The sequence below is a fragment of the Mercenaria mercenaria genome, chromosome 8 (assembly GCF_021730395.1).
Source record: "Mercenaria mercenaria strain notata chromosome 8, MADL_Memer_1, whole genome shotgun sequence".
NCBI classification, from domain to species: Eukaryota; Metazoa; Mollusca; class Bivalvia; order Venerida; family Veneridae; genus Mercenaria; species Mercenaria mercenaria.
The window spans coordinates 3,062,326-3,084,279 of record NC_069368.1 but is presented as its reverse complement, the minus strand read 5'-3'; the positions used below and the strand labels follow the sequence as shown (position 1 = coordinate 3,084,279).

Genomic DNA, 21,954 nt, shown 5'->3' with positions numbered 1-21,954 from the left:
AAAACTGTTGCAAGTTTTAAAGCAATAGCTTTGATAGTTTATGAGATAAGTTGACTTAAACATAATACTCAACCAAGAAAATGATTTTCTAAGTCCAAAAGGGGCAATAACTATTGCAAAAAGCAGGATGGAGTTATGTTGCTTGCTGTACAGGGTCAGCTTATGATGGTGAACAAGTGTTGCAAGTTTCAAAGCAATAGCTTTGATAGTTTAAGAGAAAAACTTGACCTAAACATAAAACTTAACCAAGAAATCTGATATTTTCTAAGTCCAAAAGGGGCCATAAATCTTGCAAAAAGCAGGACAGAGTTATGTTTCTTGCTATACAGGGTCAACTTATGATGGTGAACAAGTGTTGCAAGTTTTAAAGCAATAGCTTTGATAGTTTAGGATAAAAGCTGACCTAAACATAAAACTTAACCAAGAAAACTGATTTTCTAAGTCCAAAAGGGGCAATAAATCTTGCAAAAAGCAAGATGGAGTTATGTTTCTTGATGTACAGGGTCTGCTTATGATGGTGAACAAGTATTCCAAGTTTCAAAGCAATAGCTTTGATAGTTTAGGAGAAAAGTTGACCTAAACATAAAACTTAACCAAGAAATCTGATATTTTCTAAGTACAAAAGGGGCCATAAATCTTGCAAAAAGCAAGATGGAGTTATGTTTCTTGCTATACAGGGTCAGCTTATGATGGTGAACAAGTATTCCAAGTTTCAAAGCAATAGCTTTGATAGTTTAGGAGAAAAGCTGACCTAAACATAAAACTTAACCAGGCAACGCCGACGCAGACGCCGACGCCGACAACCGCTCAAGTGATGACAATAACTCATCATTTTTTTTCAAAAAATCAGATGAGCTAAAAATAAAAATAAACAAGAACAAATATTGTTAGAGGAAATAAAGAAATTGGAAAACAATTTAACAACTGAAAACAAAGAAACATATTTAAATTTACAAGATAGATTAAATACACTAAGAAATGAAAAAATAAGAGGATACATGATTAGATCACGTTTTGTTTGGATAGAAGATGGTGAAAAAGCTTCTAACTTTTTTTGTAATTTAGAAAAGTATAACTATACAAGTAAAGTAATTCCCTTTATTGAAACAGAAAATGGTTCATATATATATAACCAGGAGAAAATTTTGAAAGAAACTAGTAACTTTTACAAAACACTGTATTCTCTATTTAATACGTTAGACGACTATAATATGGATGAAGATCTAGATAAATGTAATGTTCCTAAGCTATCACCAGAACAGTCTTCAGCATTAGAAGGTTTATTGTCATATGAAGAAATCTCTAACACTTTGAAAAACATGAAAAATGATAAAAGTCCAGGCTCCAATGGTTTTACAACAAATTTCTTTAAAGTGTTTTGGAAGAAGTTAGGTATATTTGTAGTGAGAGCTTTAAATTATGCTTTTCACACCAGCAGTTTTTCAGTTACACAAAAGCAAGGTATAATAACATGTATTCCGAAAGAAAATAAACCGAAACAGTTCCTGAAAAATTGGAGACCGATTACATTGTTAAACATTGTTTATAAACTGGCTTCAGGTAGTATTGCTAACAGAATAAAATCTACCTTAACAGATAATCTAGTTGCTAGAGATCAAACTGGCTTTGTTAAAGGAAGTCATACTGGGGAAAATACCAGACTTTTGTATGATGTAATGAAGTACACTGAAGATAATACTATCCCTGGTCTTAAGTTATGTTAATCGACTTCGAAAAAGCCTTCGATACTTTGTCATTCAATTTCATACAGAAGACTTTTTCCTTTTTTTAATTTTGGTCCAATGATTAGAAAATGGATCACAATGTTCTTAAATCATACACAATTATCAGTACAGTTAAATGGATTTTTATCAAATTTTTTCAGCTGCGGACGTGGTTGCCGACAGGGTGACCCAATCTCATCTTATATTTTTATTCTCTGTGCTGAAATACTGGCTATAAAAATTAGAAATTGTTCAAATATTAAAGGTATAGTTATTGATGGAACAGAATATAAGATTTCTCAATTTGCAGATGACACCTCATTATTATTAGATGGTTCGGATAAATCTTTGAACTCAGCACTTGACTTATTGCATGATTTTTCTCTTCACTCGGGATTAAAAGTTAATTTTGATAAGACTAATGTTATTTCGATAGGCTCTCTTAAATATAGCACAAGGTCAATAAAAACAAAATGGAAACTTTTGTGGGGTATTAATGGATCGCGATAATTTTATTTTAACGGTACTTGGTAAAATCCAAAAACAGGTAAAGCAGGTATATTATCCGATAAATGGTGTTAATTTGTATAATGTAGTATTCTTAACTCTAAATACGATGTGGTATATCATAATAGACTTGTAGTCTAGTGGATAGTGTTTCGTTCTTCTGTTCTTTTTATGTTTGTATGGTGTATGTTCGAGCCCTTCTTTGTGATTTTTACTTATTCATTTTTTGCAGATATTTTTATATCGTCTTTTGTATTTATTTTTCTTTCATTTTTCATTTTTTATTTATTTGTTTAAGTTTATTTTTCATGTCATGACAAATATGTATACAAAAGTTCATTAAAAAGCACTGTTGGTATCTGAGTAGTCATCCTGCTCGCTAGCAGTGTCTGTAGCCACTGGCCTCAATATGAGATCCTCTGCAAAATGTCAGTAAGTACTCAGTATATGTTACCTGTATTCCTTCTCTAGGTAGAAACATGATAGATAAAAAAAATGTACCTCGTCATGTATTCGAACCAGCACCGTAAGCTTACAAATCATACGTGTTGACCACTAGACCACGACGCTTCTTACATTGGTTTTGCGAAATAAGATATTTGTCATATAATATGTCTACCTGATTCCCGATTTCATCGTTATGGGTTAATCCGGTATTGGTAAATAAAGGCCACAGTTATCGCGTTTTGTTAATACAACTAGGTTTAAACTACTGGGTATTATATTTGATGTTGATTTAAACAAAATAGTAGATCTTAATTTTCAAGTAAAATCAGTAAAATTGTAGAAAGTATATCATATTGGAAGAGAAGAAAACTAACTCCAATTGGTAAAATTATTGTTGTTAAATCATTGTTACTTCCCTTGTTGACACATTGTCTGATATCGTTACCAAACCCAAGTGATCAAGTCTTACAGGAAATTAATAATATTTTTTATGATTTTGTATGGGAAGGTAGAGTAAAAATCAAGAAAAGTTCTGAAAACAGTTATCATTAAAGACTATAAAGAAGGAGGCCTGAAAATGATAGACATATTTTCATATACACACAGCTTGAAAGTATCATGGTTCAAGAAATGTGTTAATGGAATGAGAGAAATTGCTTTAGATTAGTTTGAACCTTGTTTGATATAGATAAATTATTTAATACTGGTAAACTGTATGCAGAATATTCTATAAGAAAACTCACAAATAAATTTTGGACTGATGTTTTAAAATGTTTTATTAAATAATAGAGTGTACACCAATTGATACAGCTGAACAATTGTTAAATATGCCACTATTCTATAATCATGAAATTCTCTCTGGTGGAAATGGTATCTTTATAAAACCACTCTGTGATAGAGGGTTTCGATTTGTTAGTGATATTATGTCAGATTCTGTGTCTTTCCTTAGTTTGCAGTATTTAGAAACAATTGCTGGAAGTAAAATAAACTTTTTACATTATGAGATATTAAAAAGAAGTGTAAAAAGTTTTATATTAAGTAAAAATAACAACTTTGTTATTGATTACAATGTGGTACATCCTTGTATCAGTAGCTATTTAATGCCTGTAATTCTGAAAAACAATAAAACAGTTTCAGGGCTTGAGCTAGGGAGCAACTTGAGCGAAATAGTCGCTTTGTAGCTCCCTACTTCGCTCTAATCTAACATCAAAGCGAAATTCAAGTCCCCGATTTTTTTATCCATACACCTCCAGTTATCCGCTATCGGCCTGTTGACACTTGACTGGAATACACGAAAGCATAATTTAAGCTCCGCCTACTTCAGATTACGGAGAAGTGCAACTGTGACACTTGTTTTGTAAACCGACTGTTGATAAACAAAGCAGTAGGGATTTATATTACATAAGCTTACACATTCATTTTCGACCTTTAGAAAGTATCTTACCGTGACTGGCTCGAGTAATTTCCTTAATTCCACTTAATTTTACTCGTATTTTTCAAAACCCAAACTTTAGAAACATAATATTATCACTGACACTTTCTGTGAATAAAATAATGTAACTGAAATTTAACCAAATTTTTGACTATTTAAATTATAGTATATTTATAAAAAAATAATGAAAAACCAACAAGTCAACTAAAATGGAACACTTTGTGTAATATTAGTCTTTTAGATTGGGAATATATATATAGCTTACCTTTCAAATATACAAGAGATTCATATATTCAGTGGTTTCAAACTAGAATAGTACATATAGAACTTTAGGTATAAACTCTTTGTTGTATAAAATGAATATGAGAAACGATAATTTATGTACATTTTGCAGAATGGAAGAAGAAACTTTATTACATTTATTTTGGAATTGTCATATTGTTCAAGAATTACTTAGTGGAATAAAAGACATATGTGCAAATGTTAATATAAATATGGAACGTATGAAAAAAGAATGTTTTTTACTTGGATCCTTCAGTTGTAAAAACAGAAATGTTGAATATGATATTTTGTTTCTGGAGATAAAAAGATATATATATTTGTGCAAAAGAAAAGGAATTATACCAACTGTTACTGGAGTTAAGAAGAGCCTTTCATTAGCATGGGAAATTTATAAGAATTTGAACATTACAGATTTAGAAAAACAAAACTGGTCAATTGTAAGATTATTCATCAGATAAATGTTTGTAATTACATATTATTTCAATTATACTTCATAATACTAATCCTCAGTTTGTGCAAGCTCGCTCAGCATCATTATATATCATACATGTATAACCGCTTTTTCTTTTTTTCACCTTTTTGATATGGTTTTGATAAAAAGAATGTTCCTTGGGTTTATGACTTTTTATACCATACTTGTAATAGTACTGATAGTATTGTAATATGAAAATATTGATGTTTAAAATAAGTACAATATTATAATATGTTGTAATATGTTGTGTGTATGGTTAATTAGGGATGGTTCTCCGACCCTAGTTATACCTATGACGGGGAAAATAAACAGGGTTACCCATTTGGGGCCTCAAAAAATAAAAAATCAAATACAAAATGTGGTCTCTATCGTGTTCACAAGGAAATTGTGAACGGAAGACAGACGGACGACAACTGATGGATGATCACAAAAGCTCACGCTGTCACTCTGTGACAGGTGAGCTAAAAATGATCACAAGTTTTAAAGGAACCTGTATCATTTAGTTGATATCACTGTATCAAGGAAGTTTTCAAATTTTCATTCTTGTTATTATCATGGGGAACACATGCAAGTTTCATTGAGGTGTTACTGAAATAGTAACTCACTGTTCAAAGTTTGTTGAAAAATATTGCCAAGTACAAAATGAACATAATTTCATCAAAATGACAACAAAAGTTATGGAAACTTTGTCCTATGTCTTCTTATTATCTAGGGGAACACATGCAAAGTTTCATTCAGCTGTGATGATTAAAAAGAGACCAATGGCCTTCATCTAAGAATGGTGTGTCAATACACAACACAGATATCAAAGGTATAGAAATAGAAATTCATCACATTTCATTTATTTTGTTGGGTTTAACGTCGCACCGACACAGTTATAGGTCATATATGAAGACTTTCCAGCTTTGATGGTAGAGAAAGACCCCAGGTGCCCCTTTGTGCCTTATTTCATCGCGAGCGGGCACCTGGGTAGAACCACAGACCTTCCGTGAGCCAGCTGGAAGGCTATATCACAAGAAGAATTCAACGCCCCAAGTGAGGCTCAAAACCCACATTGATGAGGGGCAAGTGATTTGAAGCCAGTGACCATGACCATTTGGCCACCGAGGCCCTGACAGTCACCACAGTGAGCTGAAAATATTTCAAGGCATCATATATTTTGTATGTATGTTGAACAACGAGGTAACTTGTACTTGTGTACAAGTTGAATATAAACTTCTGTTCTGTTCTATACAATCTAACTACTTCTCACTTCTCTACACAGTCATAAGAATATAAAAAAAAATTACAACAAACAAATCTCTTAGTCTAATAGTCTAAAAAGGATTTTTGCATTTAACAATTATTTACCTGAAAGGATTCAAGTCTACCCTAGGAGGCCTTGGTGTAGGTAAAGACAAGTTTAGCAACGAGGTCTCGCTGCTGACATCACGTATAACTTCTAACGAATGCCTGTTTGCGTTTTCATCAAAGACGTTTAAAGATGACCCCTCACACTTTTTTGTTTTCCTAGTTTTTCTCTTCCAGTGTCTTTTGTTGTTTGTTTGCTTAGCATATGGTGTTTTGGTACGGCAAGGAGTAGATGTCTCAAAACACGGTCTTATGCCATTAAATGATTTTGCATCTGTGAAAAAATTATTTGTTTGATTCGTAACTGAACTATCTATGCCACTATCAAATGAGTCTTTATCTTCTAAACTACTTCCAATTTCCTTAAATTGAGTATCTGTTGATGTTTTAGATCTTTTTCTGTTAACTTTTGTCTCTCTGATCTTCATTACTTGACTTTTTAAAGTTTTTTCTCCAAAATTCATATCTTCATCTAATGTAGATCTCTCTTTTCTTTTCTTTGTTTTCTTTTCTTTGGCTTCTACTCCTGTCTTAGGAAATTTCATCTTTTTTGATGTTATTTTAAAACAGTTTGGTTCCATAACTTTATTTTTTTCTGTTTTATGATCATCTTCAGCTTGTTCAGCATCTTTCGCTTCTACTGCTGTCTCATGAATACCTGCTACTCTCAAACCTTCTGGTTCTATTTCTGTAATTCTTTCACTACAATCATTTCTATCACTTTCACTGATATGTGTCTGTTCATCAAAATCACTATGTGTCATTTCAAGAAAAAGAAGCTGTTCTGGCCAATCCAACTTCCTTCTGCCATTTGGATTTCTATTTACATCTATAGAGGTCTTTGCACCTTTTTGACCATTTTTAACAAAACAACTCTGTTTGCTAACTTGACTTGTCTCTAAATTTACATTGTTTGGGACATTTCTAACCTCTTTATCACCATATGTCTTAGTACCATGAGGACCTCCTACTTTGTCAAACAACTTGTTTTCAGTTTCACAATCACTGTCACAAAAGGAACTTTCACCTGATTCCGCAGCTTTTAATAGCTTATTATACAGTTTAGTCTGCTCTAGTTCAACCTTGGCTTTTCTTATTGATTCCTTAGTTTGTCTGTCTGTTTTTCTTGCATTTGTTTTCATATGAGCAGGTTTCTTACATTTAATACCTTCATTTGTTTCACCTGAATTAGCAACACTTAATTTCTTTTCAGAAGTCTTTGTTGAATTTTTCTCAACATTGTCTACAGTTTCTGAAGCACTTTTACCAGCTCTTTCTGTTTTGCTCTTTGCCTTTGACTCAGCCTGTTGTGCACTTTCCATTTCCATCTTTCTCTGAAGATAACGGAACTTTCTGAGAACACCTTGGCAAATTAAATTTCCACTAATTGCCTCTAAATCTTCAACAGAATTTTCAGGATGTGAACTGACCGTTTCTTCAATGGGTTCTGTCTTTAATCCTGGAAAATACTTGTATATATCACTGTAGGAGTTGTATCTACTGAACAGTCCTTCATTCATGTTCATGCAAACAGCTTCTAATACATGCCTTTCACACGGATAAAGTTTATTTTTTTATGTCAAGTTTGATGAAAATCCATCAAATTGATGAAACAATTCCTCAAGACATCTCCCTATAGAAAAAGAAGAAAAAAAAGATAAAAATAGAGTTCAACATATAAGTCATAACCAGAGCTATCACTATCAAATTGTTTTAAAAGTCTATAATGGTAATAAATAATACTCAACTCTTTAAAATACAGTTAAATACTACTCACTGTACCCTTCATGTTCAATATCCACTTCAAATGGATTACAAGAGCTGTCGGAGGACAGCAACGCCCGACTATTCAACAGTCTTGTCAACTGAATGAATATTAAAGTTGAAAATGGGCATAATTTTGTAAAATTGCAAAACAGGGTTATGGAACATGCACTAAGAAATATTCTGTAAGAAACGATCATTATATCTACAAATCTACTGGTAAAAGTATAATAATCCCCCACCAAAAAAAAAGTTGCCTACCAACCTACCCAACTTTAAAAAGTAGTGTCAGATGACAGCAAACAAAGACTTTAATTTTTAAATGTGGCCCAATTCAAATTATTACAATGCGTATCAAAAAGCATACTTGTAAATTCAACATACGCAATATTTGATGTAATGTGCGAGTAATGGTGCTAGGACTAAGAATCAAAGAGACTGAAGTCTTCAGCATTGAGATCAAAAATTATGTCAAAAAAGATGTTTTTGCTTCTACTGTAATTTAGATGGATGTTTGGATGGATGTGGATGGATTGATTACATGTGCTATTCTGCAAACATTGTGAAATATGAAGCTGATGAATGGTTTATGACTGATAACTGACCAGCAATCTTACAGAATACTAGAGATTGTTTTTCAAAAACGTATGTCACCCACCAATTAGTAGTTACCAGTTGCTGAAATTGTAAAATGCCACAAATTAATGGCCATAACTGCAGGAAAAGCCACTGAACCATAATTGTCCAGCAGTATATATACAAGAAGGGTTGGCAGTGAAAACTCCTGAAAAGTTTACATGTAGTGGAATTCCAGCCAGTAGCTGGATAAGAAGTACAGACATCAAAATTTGACAATCAAGGGTCATAATTCTGCTCAAAATCATCAAATCAGAACATGAGAGTATGCACGAAAGATCATCCCTCGTGACTTTTGGTGAAATTCAGTCAAATGGTATATGGTAAGTAGTGTAAAACAAATCAAGTGTCCAACTCTGATGAAAATCGCTCAGACGATATAAGAAGAAATGATCACTTTTCATGTAATTGCTCCTGCAAACAAAGTAAAATACTATATAATATCAATGGCCATAACTCCAACTGTCGAATTTGCGGTCAAATTTTTCCCAGGTAAGAATTATAAATACTTCTGTTTCCTGTAACTTACCTTGTATTTAAAACAACGTGAATAAATTTTGAAATCATCTCCCATTTTTTAAAGATAAAATATAGTCTCATAGCTCTTTGTAAATACCGTTCTCAGTATTCATATTGATTACACGACCTCTAGCCAGCACTGTACAGGTTGCCCAAAGGTCCGGTTTAATACCGGCCCGTAGCCACTGTCAAATTTTTTAGATATCTAACTGGTCATAGATCATCATCAATTGGTGTGATATCTACAAATTTATAGTTAACACACCAATCAATAGTTTTCAGTAACTACAGATCTGTAGATAAATATGAATATGTATAAATATGTTGTCCGTACAACAGCAGTTTGAGGCAGTTTGTTCTATAGTATGATGTTGAGAGGGAAAAAGCTGTTCTGAAAGATGTTTGTTCCTAAACGGATTTGGCAGTAACGCTATTTATGGCCTCTGGTGGTCTTGGCCTCACAAAGTGATTGGTCCAGAGTTATGTCAGTAAGGTTGTTCCTGATCTTGTAGAACAAAGATTAGTAGTCCTTGAGGAGTTGTGTCAACCTTGAAGGGTGTCCTACCTCAGTTCGCGGAGCATATCGGTAATGGCATATTAATAGACATTATTATCGGACATTTACCTCCGATAAATTTTTTGAAAGGTAGACATTTTCCGGATGATGAAAACAAACATTTCTAGATTTGTTTACTGTGTATCGTGGGCTGAGCGCGAAACTATTGTAACTGTATATAAATAAAGAACAAGATACAATAGTTTCGCGCTCAGCCCTCGGTATGTGTGTCTACACTTACAAGATATGAAAACGCAACAAACAGATGCTTGAATATATGTTGTACTACAAAAAGAATCACCTTGAAATGTTCAACACATACACATCTCTATACTCTATACCCATTGTGTTAATTTTGCGGTCTGTTGTGCTGATTAAATTTGAAAACAATGGGTATAATGGAGAATCGAGATGTGTATGTGTTGAACATTTCAAGGTGATGCTTTTCTGTAGTACAAAATATATTCAAGCATCTGTTGCATTTTCATATCTCGTCAGTGTATAGATCGGCAGATGCTCATAACTACTGATTGATGTGTTAACTTACGGATATGTAGATTTGTGATGATCTCCGACGGTCCTAGATAGATACTTTATTAGCAGTGGTTAGGGGTCCGGTAACCGGAGCTCCAGACAACCCGTTACCATACAGGACTGTCTAGAGGTCTGGACAGTAATTCAATATGGATACTGAGAATAGTATTTACAACTTTAGAAGAGACTATATTTTATCTTTGGAAGTGAGAGATGATTTCAAAAGTTTTCTCGCATATTTTTCTTGTCGTTTCAAACACACTGTAAGTGACTGGAAATAGAAGTATTTAAAAAAATCTTTAATCCCGGGAAAAATTTTATCGCAAATTCAATAGATAATAAGCAGCAATTTGTATGTCATAATTGGAATTAAGCTTTTATCAAATTCTTGTTTTTCTTGGGACTAATGAATTAAGATAATAAACTTATTGTTTTCTTTAGTATTTAAGACATGGATTGTGCTCATGAAAAAGTTGCCGTTATATTATTTTTTGTAAATATTTTATTTAAAAATAGCTCTCACTCGGGTTGGAGGCATGTTGAATATGAAATTTTAACAGCAATTACCAGTGGTCATCGTTATCCACTGAAAGAGTAAGACAAGTTCATCAATTTATGAGCACAATCCATGTTAAAAATATGAAAAACATTTCAATTCTTCACTCCAGAGAAAAATCCCTTAACAGTATAAAAACAGCATGAATAAGAGAACAATAAGTGAAACATGAGGACCATGATGGTCTTGAATCGCTCACCTCTTCCAACATGACCCCCAGTTTTGAGTATGACATCATTTTTTCTATTATTTGACATTTTGACCTAGTTTTTGAACTCATGTGACCCAGTTTTGAACTTGACCTAGATATTATCAAGATAAAAATTCTGACCAATTTTCATGAAGATCCATTGAAAAATATGGTCTCTAGAGAGGTCACAAGGTTTTTCTATCATTTGACCTATTGACCTAGTTTTTGAAGGTACATGACCCTGTTTTGAATTTTACCTAGATATCATCAAGGTGAACATTCTCACTAATTTTCATGAAGATCTCATGAAAAATATGGCCTCTAAATAGGTCATAAGGTTTTTCTATTTTTATACCTACTGGCCTAGTTTTTGACCGCACGTGACCCAGATTCGAAATGACCTAGATATCATCAAGGTGAACATTCAGATCAATTTTCATGAAGATCAATTGAAAAATATGGCCTATAGACAGGTCAAAAGATTTTTCTAATTTTAGACCTACTGACCTAGTTTTTGACCGCAGTTGACCCAGTTTCAAACTTGACCTAGATATCATCAAGATAAACATTCAGACAAAATTTCATACAGATCCCATGAAAAATATGGCCTCTAGAGAGGTCACAAGGTTTTTCTATTATTTGACCTACTGACCTAGTTTTTGATGGCACATGACCCACTTTTGAACCTGACCTAGATATCATCAAGATGAACATTCAGACCAACTTTCATACAGATCCCATGAAAAATATGGCCTCTAGAGAGGTCACAAGGTTTTTCTATTATTTGACCTACGGACCTAGTTTTTGATAGCACGTGACCCACTTTCGAACTTGACCTAGATATCATCAAGGTGAACATTCTGACCAAATTTCATGAAGATCTCATGAAATATATGGCCTCTAGAGAGGTCACAAGGTTTTTCTATTTTTAGACCTACTGACCTGTTTTTGACCGCACGTGACCCAGTTTCGAACTTGACCTAGATATCATCAAGATGAACATTCAGACCAACTTTCATACAGATCCCATGAAAAACATGGCCTTAAGAGAGGTCAAAAGGTTTTTCTATTATTTGACCTACTGACCTAGTTTTTGATGGCACGTGACCCACTTTCGAACTTGACCTAGATATCATCAAATTGAACGTTCTGATTAATTTTCATGAAGATCTTGTGAAATATATGGCCTCTAGAGAGGTCACAAGGTTTTTTTATTTTTAGACCTACTGACCTAGTTTTTGACAGCACGTGACCCAGTTTCGATCTTGACCTAGATACAATCAAGGTGAACATTCTGACCAATTTTCATGAAGATCTTGTGAAATATATGGCCTCTAGAGAGGTCACAAGGTTTTTCTATTTTTAGACCTACTGACCTAGGTTTTGAGGGCACGTGACCCAGTTTCGAACTTGACCTAGATATCATCAAGATGAACATTCTGACCAACTTTCATAAACATCCCACAAAAAATGTGACCTCTAGAGTGGTCACAAGCAAAAGTTTACGAACGCACAGACGGACGGACGACGGACCCGCGCGATCACAAAAGCTCACCTTGTCAGGTGAGCTAAAAATTGGGTCACAACTGTGGCCTCTAGAGTGTTCACAAGCTTTTCCTTCGATTTGACTAGGTGACCTAGTTTTTGACCCTACAAGGTCCAGTTTCAAACTTGACCTAGAAATCATCAAGACAAACATTCTGACCAAGTTTCATAAAGACTGAGTCACAACTGTCGCCTCTAGAGTGTTCACAAACTTTTCTTTTGATTTGACCTTTTGACCTAGATTTTGAACCCTCATGACCGAGATTCTTACTTGACCTAGAAATCACCAAGACACACATTCTGACCTAGTTTCATAAAGACTGAGTCACAACTGTGGCCTCTTCAGTGTTCACAAGCTTTACCTTTGATCTGGCCTACTGGCCTAGTTTTTGACCCCACATGACCCAGTTTCAAACTTGACCTAAACTTAATCAAGACAAACATTCTGATTAAGTTTCATAAATATTGGGTCAAAACTATGGCCTATAGAGTGTTCACAAGCTTTTCCTTTGATCTGGCCTTCTGACCTAGTTTCTGATCCCACATGACACAGTTTCAAAAGTGGCATAGAGATCATCAAGATAAACATTCTGACCAAGTTTCATAAATATTGGATTACAACTGTGGCCTCTAGAGTGTTCACAAGCTTTTCTTTTAATCTGGCATACTGACCTAGTTTTTGACCCGACATGACCCAGATTCAAAACTCAGCTACAGATCATCAAGACAAACATTCTTACCTAGTTTCATAAAGATTGAGTCACAACTTCGGCCTCTTGAGTGTTCAAAAGCTTTTCCTTTGATCTGGGTTACTGACCTAGCTTTTAACCCCACATAACCCAGTTTCAAACTTGACCTAGAAATCATCAAGACAAACATTCTGGCCAAGTTTCATAAAGACTGAGTCACAACTGTGGCCTCCAGAGTGTTCACAAGCCTTTCCTTTGATTTGACCAGATAACCTAGTTTTTGAACCCACATGACCCAGATTTGAACTTGACCTATAGATTATCAAGACAAACATTCTTACTAATTCTTATGAGTTTCAAACTTAAATTGTGGTCTCTAGAGTGTTGACAAGATTTTCCTTTGATCTGGCCTAGTGACCTAGTTTTTTACCCCACATGACCAAGAGTTGAACTTGACCTAAAGATCATCAAGACAAACATTCTGACTAAATTTCATAAAGATTTGGTTGCAACTGTGGTCTCTAGAGTGTTCACAAGCTTTTCCTTTGATTTGACCGGGTGAGCTAGTTTTTGACCCCACATGACCCAGATTCAACTTGACCTATAGATTATCAAAACAAACATTCTGACTAATTCTCATGAGTTTCAAACTAAATTGTGGTCTCTAGAGTGTTGAAAATATTTTCCTTTGATCTGGCCTAGTGACCTAGTTTTTGATCCCACATGACCCGGATTCAAACCTGACCTAGAAATGACCAAGACAAACATTCTGACCCTGTTTCATAAACATTGGGTCCCAACTGTGGCCTCTAGAGTGTTCACAAGCTTTTCATTTGATTTGACCCGGTGACCTAGTTTTTCATCCAACATGACCCAGTTTCCAACTTGACCTAGAGATCATCAAGACTAACATTCTGACCAAGTTTCATAAAGATTGGATCACAAATGTGGTCTCTATAGTGTTTGCAAGCTTTTCCATTGATCTGATATACTGGCCTAGTTTTTGACCCAACATGACCCAGATTCAAACATGATCTAGAGATCATCAAGTCTAACATTCTGATCAAGTTTCATAAAAATTGGGGCATAAATGTGGTCTCTAGAGTGTTCACAAGCTATTCCTTTGATCTGATTTACTGACCTAGTTTTTGACCTAACATGACCCAGTTTCGAAGTTGACCTACAGATTATCAAGACTAACATTCTGACCAAGTTTCATCAAGATTGGGTAACAAATGTGGTCTCTAGAGTGTTCACAAGCTTTTCCTTTGATCTGACCTACTGAACTAGTTTTTGAACCCACATGATCCAGTTTCAAACTTGACCTAGAGACCACCAAGGCTAACATTTTGACCCGGTTCCATAAAGATTAGGTCACAAATGTGGTTTCTAGAGTGTTCACAAGCTTTTCCTTTGATCTGACCTACTGACCTAGTTTTTGACCCCACATGACCCAGTTTTGAATTTGACCTAGAGATCGTCAAGACTAACATTCTGACAAAGATTCATAAAGATTGGGTCACAAATGTGGTCTCTAGAGTGTTCACAAGCTTTTCCTTTGATCTGACCTACTGACCTAGTTTTTGACCCCACATGACCCAGATTCAACTTGACCTATAGATTATCAAAACAAACATTCTGACTAATTCTCATGAGTTTCAAACTTAAATTGTGGTCTCTAGAGTGCTGAAAATATTTTCCTTTGATCTGGCCTAGTGACCTAGTTTTTGTCCCCACAAGACCCCGATTCAACCTTGACCTAGAAATGACCAAGATAAACATTCTGACCCTGTTTCATAAACATTGGGTCCCAACTGTGGCCTCACAAGCTTCACAAGCTTTTCCTTTGATCTGACCTACTGACCTAGTTTTTGACCCCACATGACCCAGTTTCGAACTTGACCAAGAGATCATCAAGACTAACATTCTGACCAAGTTTCATAAAGATTGGGTAAAACATGTGGCCTCTAGAGTGTTCACAAGGCAAATGTTGACGGAAGACGCAGTCAAAGGACACCTACGGACGCCGGACAATGACTGGTCACAATAGCTCACCTTGAGCACTTTGTGCTCTCACATCCTGGTACTGGCGCTCCAAAGTACAGGTGGCACTTGCACATACAACACTCGATAAGCGATTTTGGAGGAGCGGTGGTGTAAGTATTTCTTATTGTATCTCCGGTAATTCAAAACTTTTTGTAAAATGAAAGATATCTGTGCCCTGATGAATAATTGATGACCATGTTCTGTGAGTGTCACAATATTTCATCTTGAAATAAACAAAATACGGCAAGTTAAACGTGAACTTTAGACTCAACAAGAGGACCATGATGGTCCTGAATCGCTCACCTCTTCCCACATGACCCAGTTTTGAGTATGACGTCATTTTTTCTATTATTTGACATAGTGACCTAGTTTTTGAGTTCATGTAACCCAGTTTTGAACTTGATTTAGATATTATCAAGATAATAATTCTAATCAATTTTCATGAAGATCCATTGAAAAATATGGTCTCTAAGAGAGGTCACAAGGTTTTTCTATTATTTGACCTATTGACCTAGTTTTCGAAGGTACTAGACCCTGTTTTGAACTTTATCTAGATATCATCAAGGTGAACATTCTCACTAATTTTCATGAAGATCTCATGAAAAATATGGCCTCTAGAGAGGTCACAAGATTTTTCTATTTTTATACCTACTGGCCTAGTTTTTGACTGCACGTGACCCAGTTTCGAGAATGACCTAGATATTATCAAGGTGAACATTCAGATCAATTTTCATGAAGATCCATTGAAAAATATGGCCTCTAGAGAGGTCAAAAGATTTTAATAATTTTAGACTTACTGACCTAGTTTTTGACCGCAGTTGACCCAGTTTCAAACTTGACCTAGATGTCATCAAGACGAACATTCAGACCAACTTTCATACAGATCCCATGAAAAGTATGGCCTCTACAGAGGTCAGAAGTTTTTTTTATTATTTGACCTACTGACCTAGTTTTTTAAGGCACTGTCCCACTTTCGAACTTGACCTAGATATCATCAAGGTGAACAATCTGACCAATTTTCATGAAGATCCATTCAAGGGTATGGCCTCTAGAGAGGTCACAAGGTTTTTCTATTTCAAGACCTACTTACCTAGTTTTTGATCGCAGTTGACCCAGTTTCAAACTTGACCTATATATCATCAAGATAAACATTCAGACCCACTTTCATACAGATCCCATGAAAAATATGGCCTCTAGAGAGGTCACAACGTTGTTTCAGTATTTGACCTACTAACCTACTTTTTGAAGGCACATGACCCACTTTCGAACATGACCTAAATATCATCAAGATGAACATTCTGGCCAATTTTTATGGAGATCCATTCACAAGTATGGTCTCTAGAGAGGTCACAACATTTTTCTATTTTTAGACCTACTGATCTAGTTTTTGACCGCACGTGACCCAGTTTCGAACTTAATCTAGATATCATCAAGATGAACATTCAGACCAACTTTCATACAGATCCCATGAAAAATATGGCCTTTAGAAAGGTCAAAAGTTTTTTCTATTATTTGACCTACTGACCTAGTTTTTGATGGCACGTGACCAAGTTTCGAACTTGACCTAGATATCATCAAGGTGAACCTTCTGACCAATTTTCATGAAGATCTTGTGAAATATATGGCCTCTAGAGAGGTCACAAGGTTTTTCTATTTTTAGACCTACTGACCTAGTTTTGACCTACTGACCTAGTCTTTGATGGCATGTGACCAAGTTTTGAACTTGACCTAGATATCATTAAGGTGAACATTCTGACCAATTTTCAAGAAGATCTTGTAAAATATATGGCCTCTAGAGAGGTCACAAGGTTTTTCTATTTTTAGACCTACTGACCTAGGTTTTGAAGGCACATGACCCAGTTTCGAACTTGACCTAGATATCATCAAGCTGAACATTCTGACAAATTTTCATGAAGATCTTGTGAAATATATGGCCTCTAGAGAGGTCACAAGGTTTTTCTATTTTTAGACCTACTTTTTGATGGCACGTGACCCAGTTTCGAACTTGACCTAGATATCATCAAGGTGAACATTCTGTTCAATTTTCATGAAGATCTTGTGAAATATATGGCCTCTAGAGAGGTCACAAGGTTTTTCTATTTTTAGACCTACTGACCTAGTTTTTGACGGCATGTGACCCAGTTTCGAACTTGACCTAGATATCATCAAGGTGAACATTCTGACCAATTTTCATGAAGATCTTGTGAAATATATGGCCTCTAGAGAGGTCACAAGGTTTTTCTATTTTTAGACCTACTGACCTAGTCTTTGATGGCAAGTGACCCAGTTTCGAACTTGACCTAGATATCATCAAGGTGAACATTCTGACCAATTTTCATGAAGATCTTGTGAAATATATGGCCTCTAGAGAGGTCACAAGGTTTTTCTATTTTTAGACCTACTGACCTAGCTTTTAATGGCATGTGACCCAGTTTAGAACTTGACCTAGAAATCATCAATGTGAACATTCTGACCAATTTTCATGAAGATCCATTGAAAATTATGGCCTCTAGAGTGGTCATAAGGTTTTTCTATTTTTAGACCTACTGACCTACTTTTTGGCCGCACATGACCCAGTTTCGAACTTGACCTAGAATTTACCAAGATGAACATTCTGACCCATTTTCATAAAGATCCCATGAAAACTGTGACCTCTAGAGATGTCACAAGGAAAAGTTTAGGCAAGGACGCACGGACGGATGACGGACGCTGCACGATCACAAAAGCTCACCTTGTCACTTCGTGACAGGTGAGCTAAAAATGTCAAATGTAAAAAAAAAAAAACACGTAAAAAACTCAGTAAATACTCCAAATGTATTCATTTTTGATACAGTATCGTATAGTCATTTCTTCCTACAATAACCAGTTCAAATTCCAAGCCTTAATTTGTTATTTCTAAAGAATGACTCGTTTTCTAAAGATGGTTTCAGTTTCAGTTTTTTCAGTTTAAACAGTTTCAGTGTGTATTTTTTTGACGCTCAACAACTACAGCTAGAGAAAAGTCTTCAGAAATGTGGAGAAATCGTCAGTAATTTGGTTTTAGTATATTTAGAAGGCCAAAATACTCAAAGAAAATCTATATAATTATTACAATGTATGTGTCTCAATTGCCTATTATTTAAACAATTTTCTCCCAAAATTGGAATGATACAGACAAGATAAGCATGTAAAATTGCAACAATTTTGTTCAGTCGTCAATGTATAACTTTTTAAAACACAACAAGACTTGATATATACCAGTCTGAGTAATTGCCTTTGGGTGTATCTGACTGTAGGATATTTTTGTTGAAAGAAGAGTCTGTTATATGTAGCAGGATGTGATTAAAACTATTATATATTTTTTCATTGAATGAATTTTACCGGTAACAGAAATGTGTAACCCTGAGTATGTTTGTACATGTAGAATATATTAAAGCGGTTTTTGTTTTATTCCTATGTTTACAAGTGTTCCGATACAGTGATTATTTCTTTTATGATTTCAGATTACGGACATAATGAGCGAAATAGAGTTCTTTGAAAATACAGAGCCTCTTGATGGATCCTTTGTTGACTGCAGTTTACTTGACGGATCTGTCCTAGATGTGTCTATTTTTTTGTTCTAAATGTACCATGTTCTTTGAGATGTTGGTTAAAGAAATTGTTTAGCAAATCGGAATAATTTGAACAATATTGGTAGAGGGTCATACAAGGACCATTTGTGCAAAATTATTTTAAAATCCAGCCAGCAGTTACACATAAGAAGATTTTTTAAATTTCCAATATATACATATAGGGAAAAGTGACCACGCCCTCTGGCAGCCATGTTTTTTGACAAATCGGAATAATTTGAACAATCTTGGTAGAGGGTGACAAAAGGACCATTTGTGTAAAATTATTTTAAAATTGGGCCAGCAGTTTCACACAAGAAGATTTTTAAAGTTCCACTATATACATATAGTGAAAAGTGGCCACGCCCTCTGGCGGCCATATTTTTTGACGAATCAAAATAATCTTTGAAGAGGGTCACACAGGGACCATTTGTGTGAAACTATTTTAAAATTGGGCCAGCAGTTTCATGCAAGATTTTTTAAATTTCCACTATATACATATAGGAAAAGTGACCACGCCCCCTGACGGCCATGTTTTTTAAAGAATTAGTATAATCTGAAAAATCTTGGTAGAGGGTGACAGAAGGACCATTTGTGTAAAATTATTTCAAAATCGGACCATTGGTTTAGGAGGAGATGTCGTTTGAAGATGTTTCTATTTTTAGCTCTGGCCGCCCCTATGTGCAACTAAGTGGAACTGTTTGTATAACTTTGGAAGAGGACCACTCAAGGAACATCCAGGCCAAGTTTCATCAAAATACATTCAGTGGTTTTGGAGGAGATGTAGTTTAAACACAATTGTTGACAATGGAAGACCTGACAGATGAACGGAAGACGGACACAGCGTGATCACAATACCTAAAAAGCAAAATAGAGTTATGGAACCTGTGCAGTGTAAGTCAGTTTATCACAGTAAATAAGTGTGTGAAGTTTCAATCCATTCCCACAAGTGGTTACTGAGATACCAGCTTACATACAAAAGCTTAACCAAATTGGGATGCGGACGCACGGGCGAGTCCAATAGCTCTACCTGTTCTTTAAATAGTCAAGCTAAAAAGGCCGATTTTCGGTAATTCAAGGACCATAATTCCAAAGTGCCTGGGCCGATTTGGCTAGTTTTGGAACTTGGTCGAGGACTTATGGTCAAACACATTTTGTTCAAGTTTGGTGATGATCAGATGAGAAATACTCAACTTAAAGAGTGCGGACAAGATTTGTGACAGACAGACACACACACAGACAGGAGTAAATAAATATGTCTCCCACACCGTGTGGTGGGAGACATAATAACAGGTCATCCGATTTTAGCATGTGTTGTGCTGTTGTACATGTAAGCTGCAGCCATTTTGAAAATTTTCAATCGGCGTGAAAAGTCAATAAACTTAACAAGTGCGGGCTTAAACCTCCTTCAACAAGATCTTATGCATCAATCATATGTTATTTCTTGACTTTATTATAAATTACTTCAAAATTTATTTCAAATAGGGCTGATTTCAATAAATGAATTGCCTGGATGCTGTGGATGAAAACTGATTTTTTTTGAGGGGGAATTTTTGTGTAATGGGAGGGAAAAAAACATACTATTTTATGGGGGGAATGGGGCCGATATTCGGCCCCAAAATTTGCCAAACAATAGCCCTGGGTTTAAATGCCCATTATCTCACGAATTGGCCATAAATTAAAATAAAACTTACATGTATTGAAAGGGGATTCAATTCCTCATTAATCTATGTAAAAATTATCAAATAATATCCAAAATTGCGAATTTTCTGGTGATTTAAACCTTTGTATGTACTGTACATGATCAACATTTACTGTGTGTTTACACGCCATGATAAAACCAATAACTTTCCATGACTGTGTACTCTAATTTAACTTCCATTATTTTGGTCCTTCAAAGTTTTGACGTTAGATTGCCCATTACAAATATCTGAACGTCGAATTATTTTGACTAGCCCTACCCCTAGCCCCTGCCTTTATTTCCTTGGAGAAAATGGCTAGGTACAGTCTTGTCTGAAATCATGGAATCAGATTCTAGAGATCAGTTCCCCTAGGCACTTCCTTGCAATTATCTAAATAAATGATACATACCCAAAGAATCTTGATCTAGAAAAGGGAAGAATGAACAATATTTCAGCACGTCTTGGTCAATCAGGTGCTGAGGTGTCACAAACGTCTAGTAATTGAGACACTTACATTAACGAATATGAATATGATAACCGTTATCATCATGTACGTATTAGAAACCATTGCGAGAAAAATAATAAAAGCCAACTTTCTGAAATGAAAGGAAAGACCTCTTCGTGTGGCATTTTGAACATGCCCATTGTGTTGACATTTTTTACGATAAACGGTTTCAGGACACTAAATTCTGAATGTTACATTATTGCCTTATCTAACAATATCAACTGTATTCTATGGTTCCAAACACATATCCACTTATTTATGTACACAGTAGAGAAAAATGTCACATATTCAGTTATTATCTCAGACAGGTGGCAAAACTGCGTGTTATCCAAATAATTATGTCATGCAAAACGGCCTGTTAGTGCCCACTACTGACATCCACATATTCACATTATAAAACATGTTAATATTGTGAAAGTTTTCTTGATACCCAGTTAATATTCGTACCCAAATTGGCCGATCAACGGCTAGACTTTGATTAACAAATGTTCTTAAAATGAAGAAAAAAATTTTTTTAACAGTTTCTGAACTATTTTCTCAAAATTTCAATTTCGTTCAGCTTAAACCTGAGGACTTAAAATTCCAACCAAATTTCCTTTTTATCAAGAGAAATGTAGCCCTGGTTATATTTTGTTTTAAAAATGTTTTCTGATCTTTCTCTTGAGCTTATTTCATTTTAGAAAAATCTGTGTCAACATTAAAACGCTTTTGTTTCAAAGTTCATCAGTTACCCATTTTTTTTTCTCGGTCAGTCAAAAATTGTTAAGTAAAGACCAAAATTACCCATTAAAGACTAAGTCAGTGTATATTTATAAGCAATGATAGGCAGTGAAAATGCATTAATTTTGAAAGAAATTCCAGAAGTGTTTATTTTAAATGTCCACTGTAACTGACCATCTGACAAAAATCAAGATACCTAGTTAACATAAGG

The 21,954-nt window shown here is 34.9% G+C and overlaps 1 protein-coding gene across 1 annotated transcript in view; it reads right to left on the bottom strand.

Annotated features, from left to right (window-relative positions):
* The window catches only part of LOC123523190 (uncharacterized), a 68,565-nt gene extending 47,537 nt beyond the window's left edge, over positions 1-21,028 (bottom strand). Inside the window, exons 1-2 of the mRNA XM_045300877.2 lie at positions 20,928-21,028; positions 6,215-7,847 (exon numbers count right to left, since the gene is read on the bottom strand). Of these exons, the coding sequence (XP_045156812.2) occupies positions 6,215-7,740 (1,526 nt within the window). The 5' untranslated portion in view covers positions 7,741-7,847; positions 20,928-21,028. The remainder of the gene's footprint in view (positions 1-6,214; positions 7,848-20,927) is intronic.
* Between the last annotated feature and the right edge of the window lie 926 nt (positions 21,029-21,954).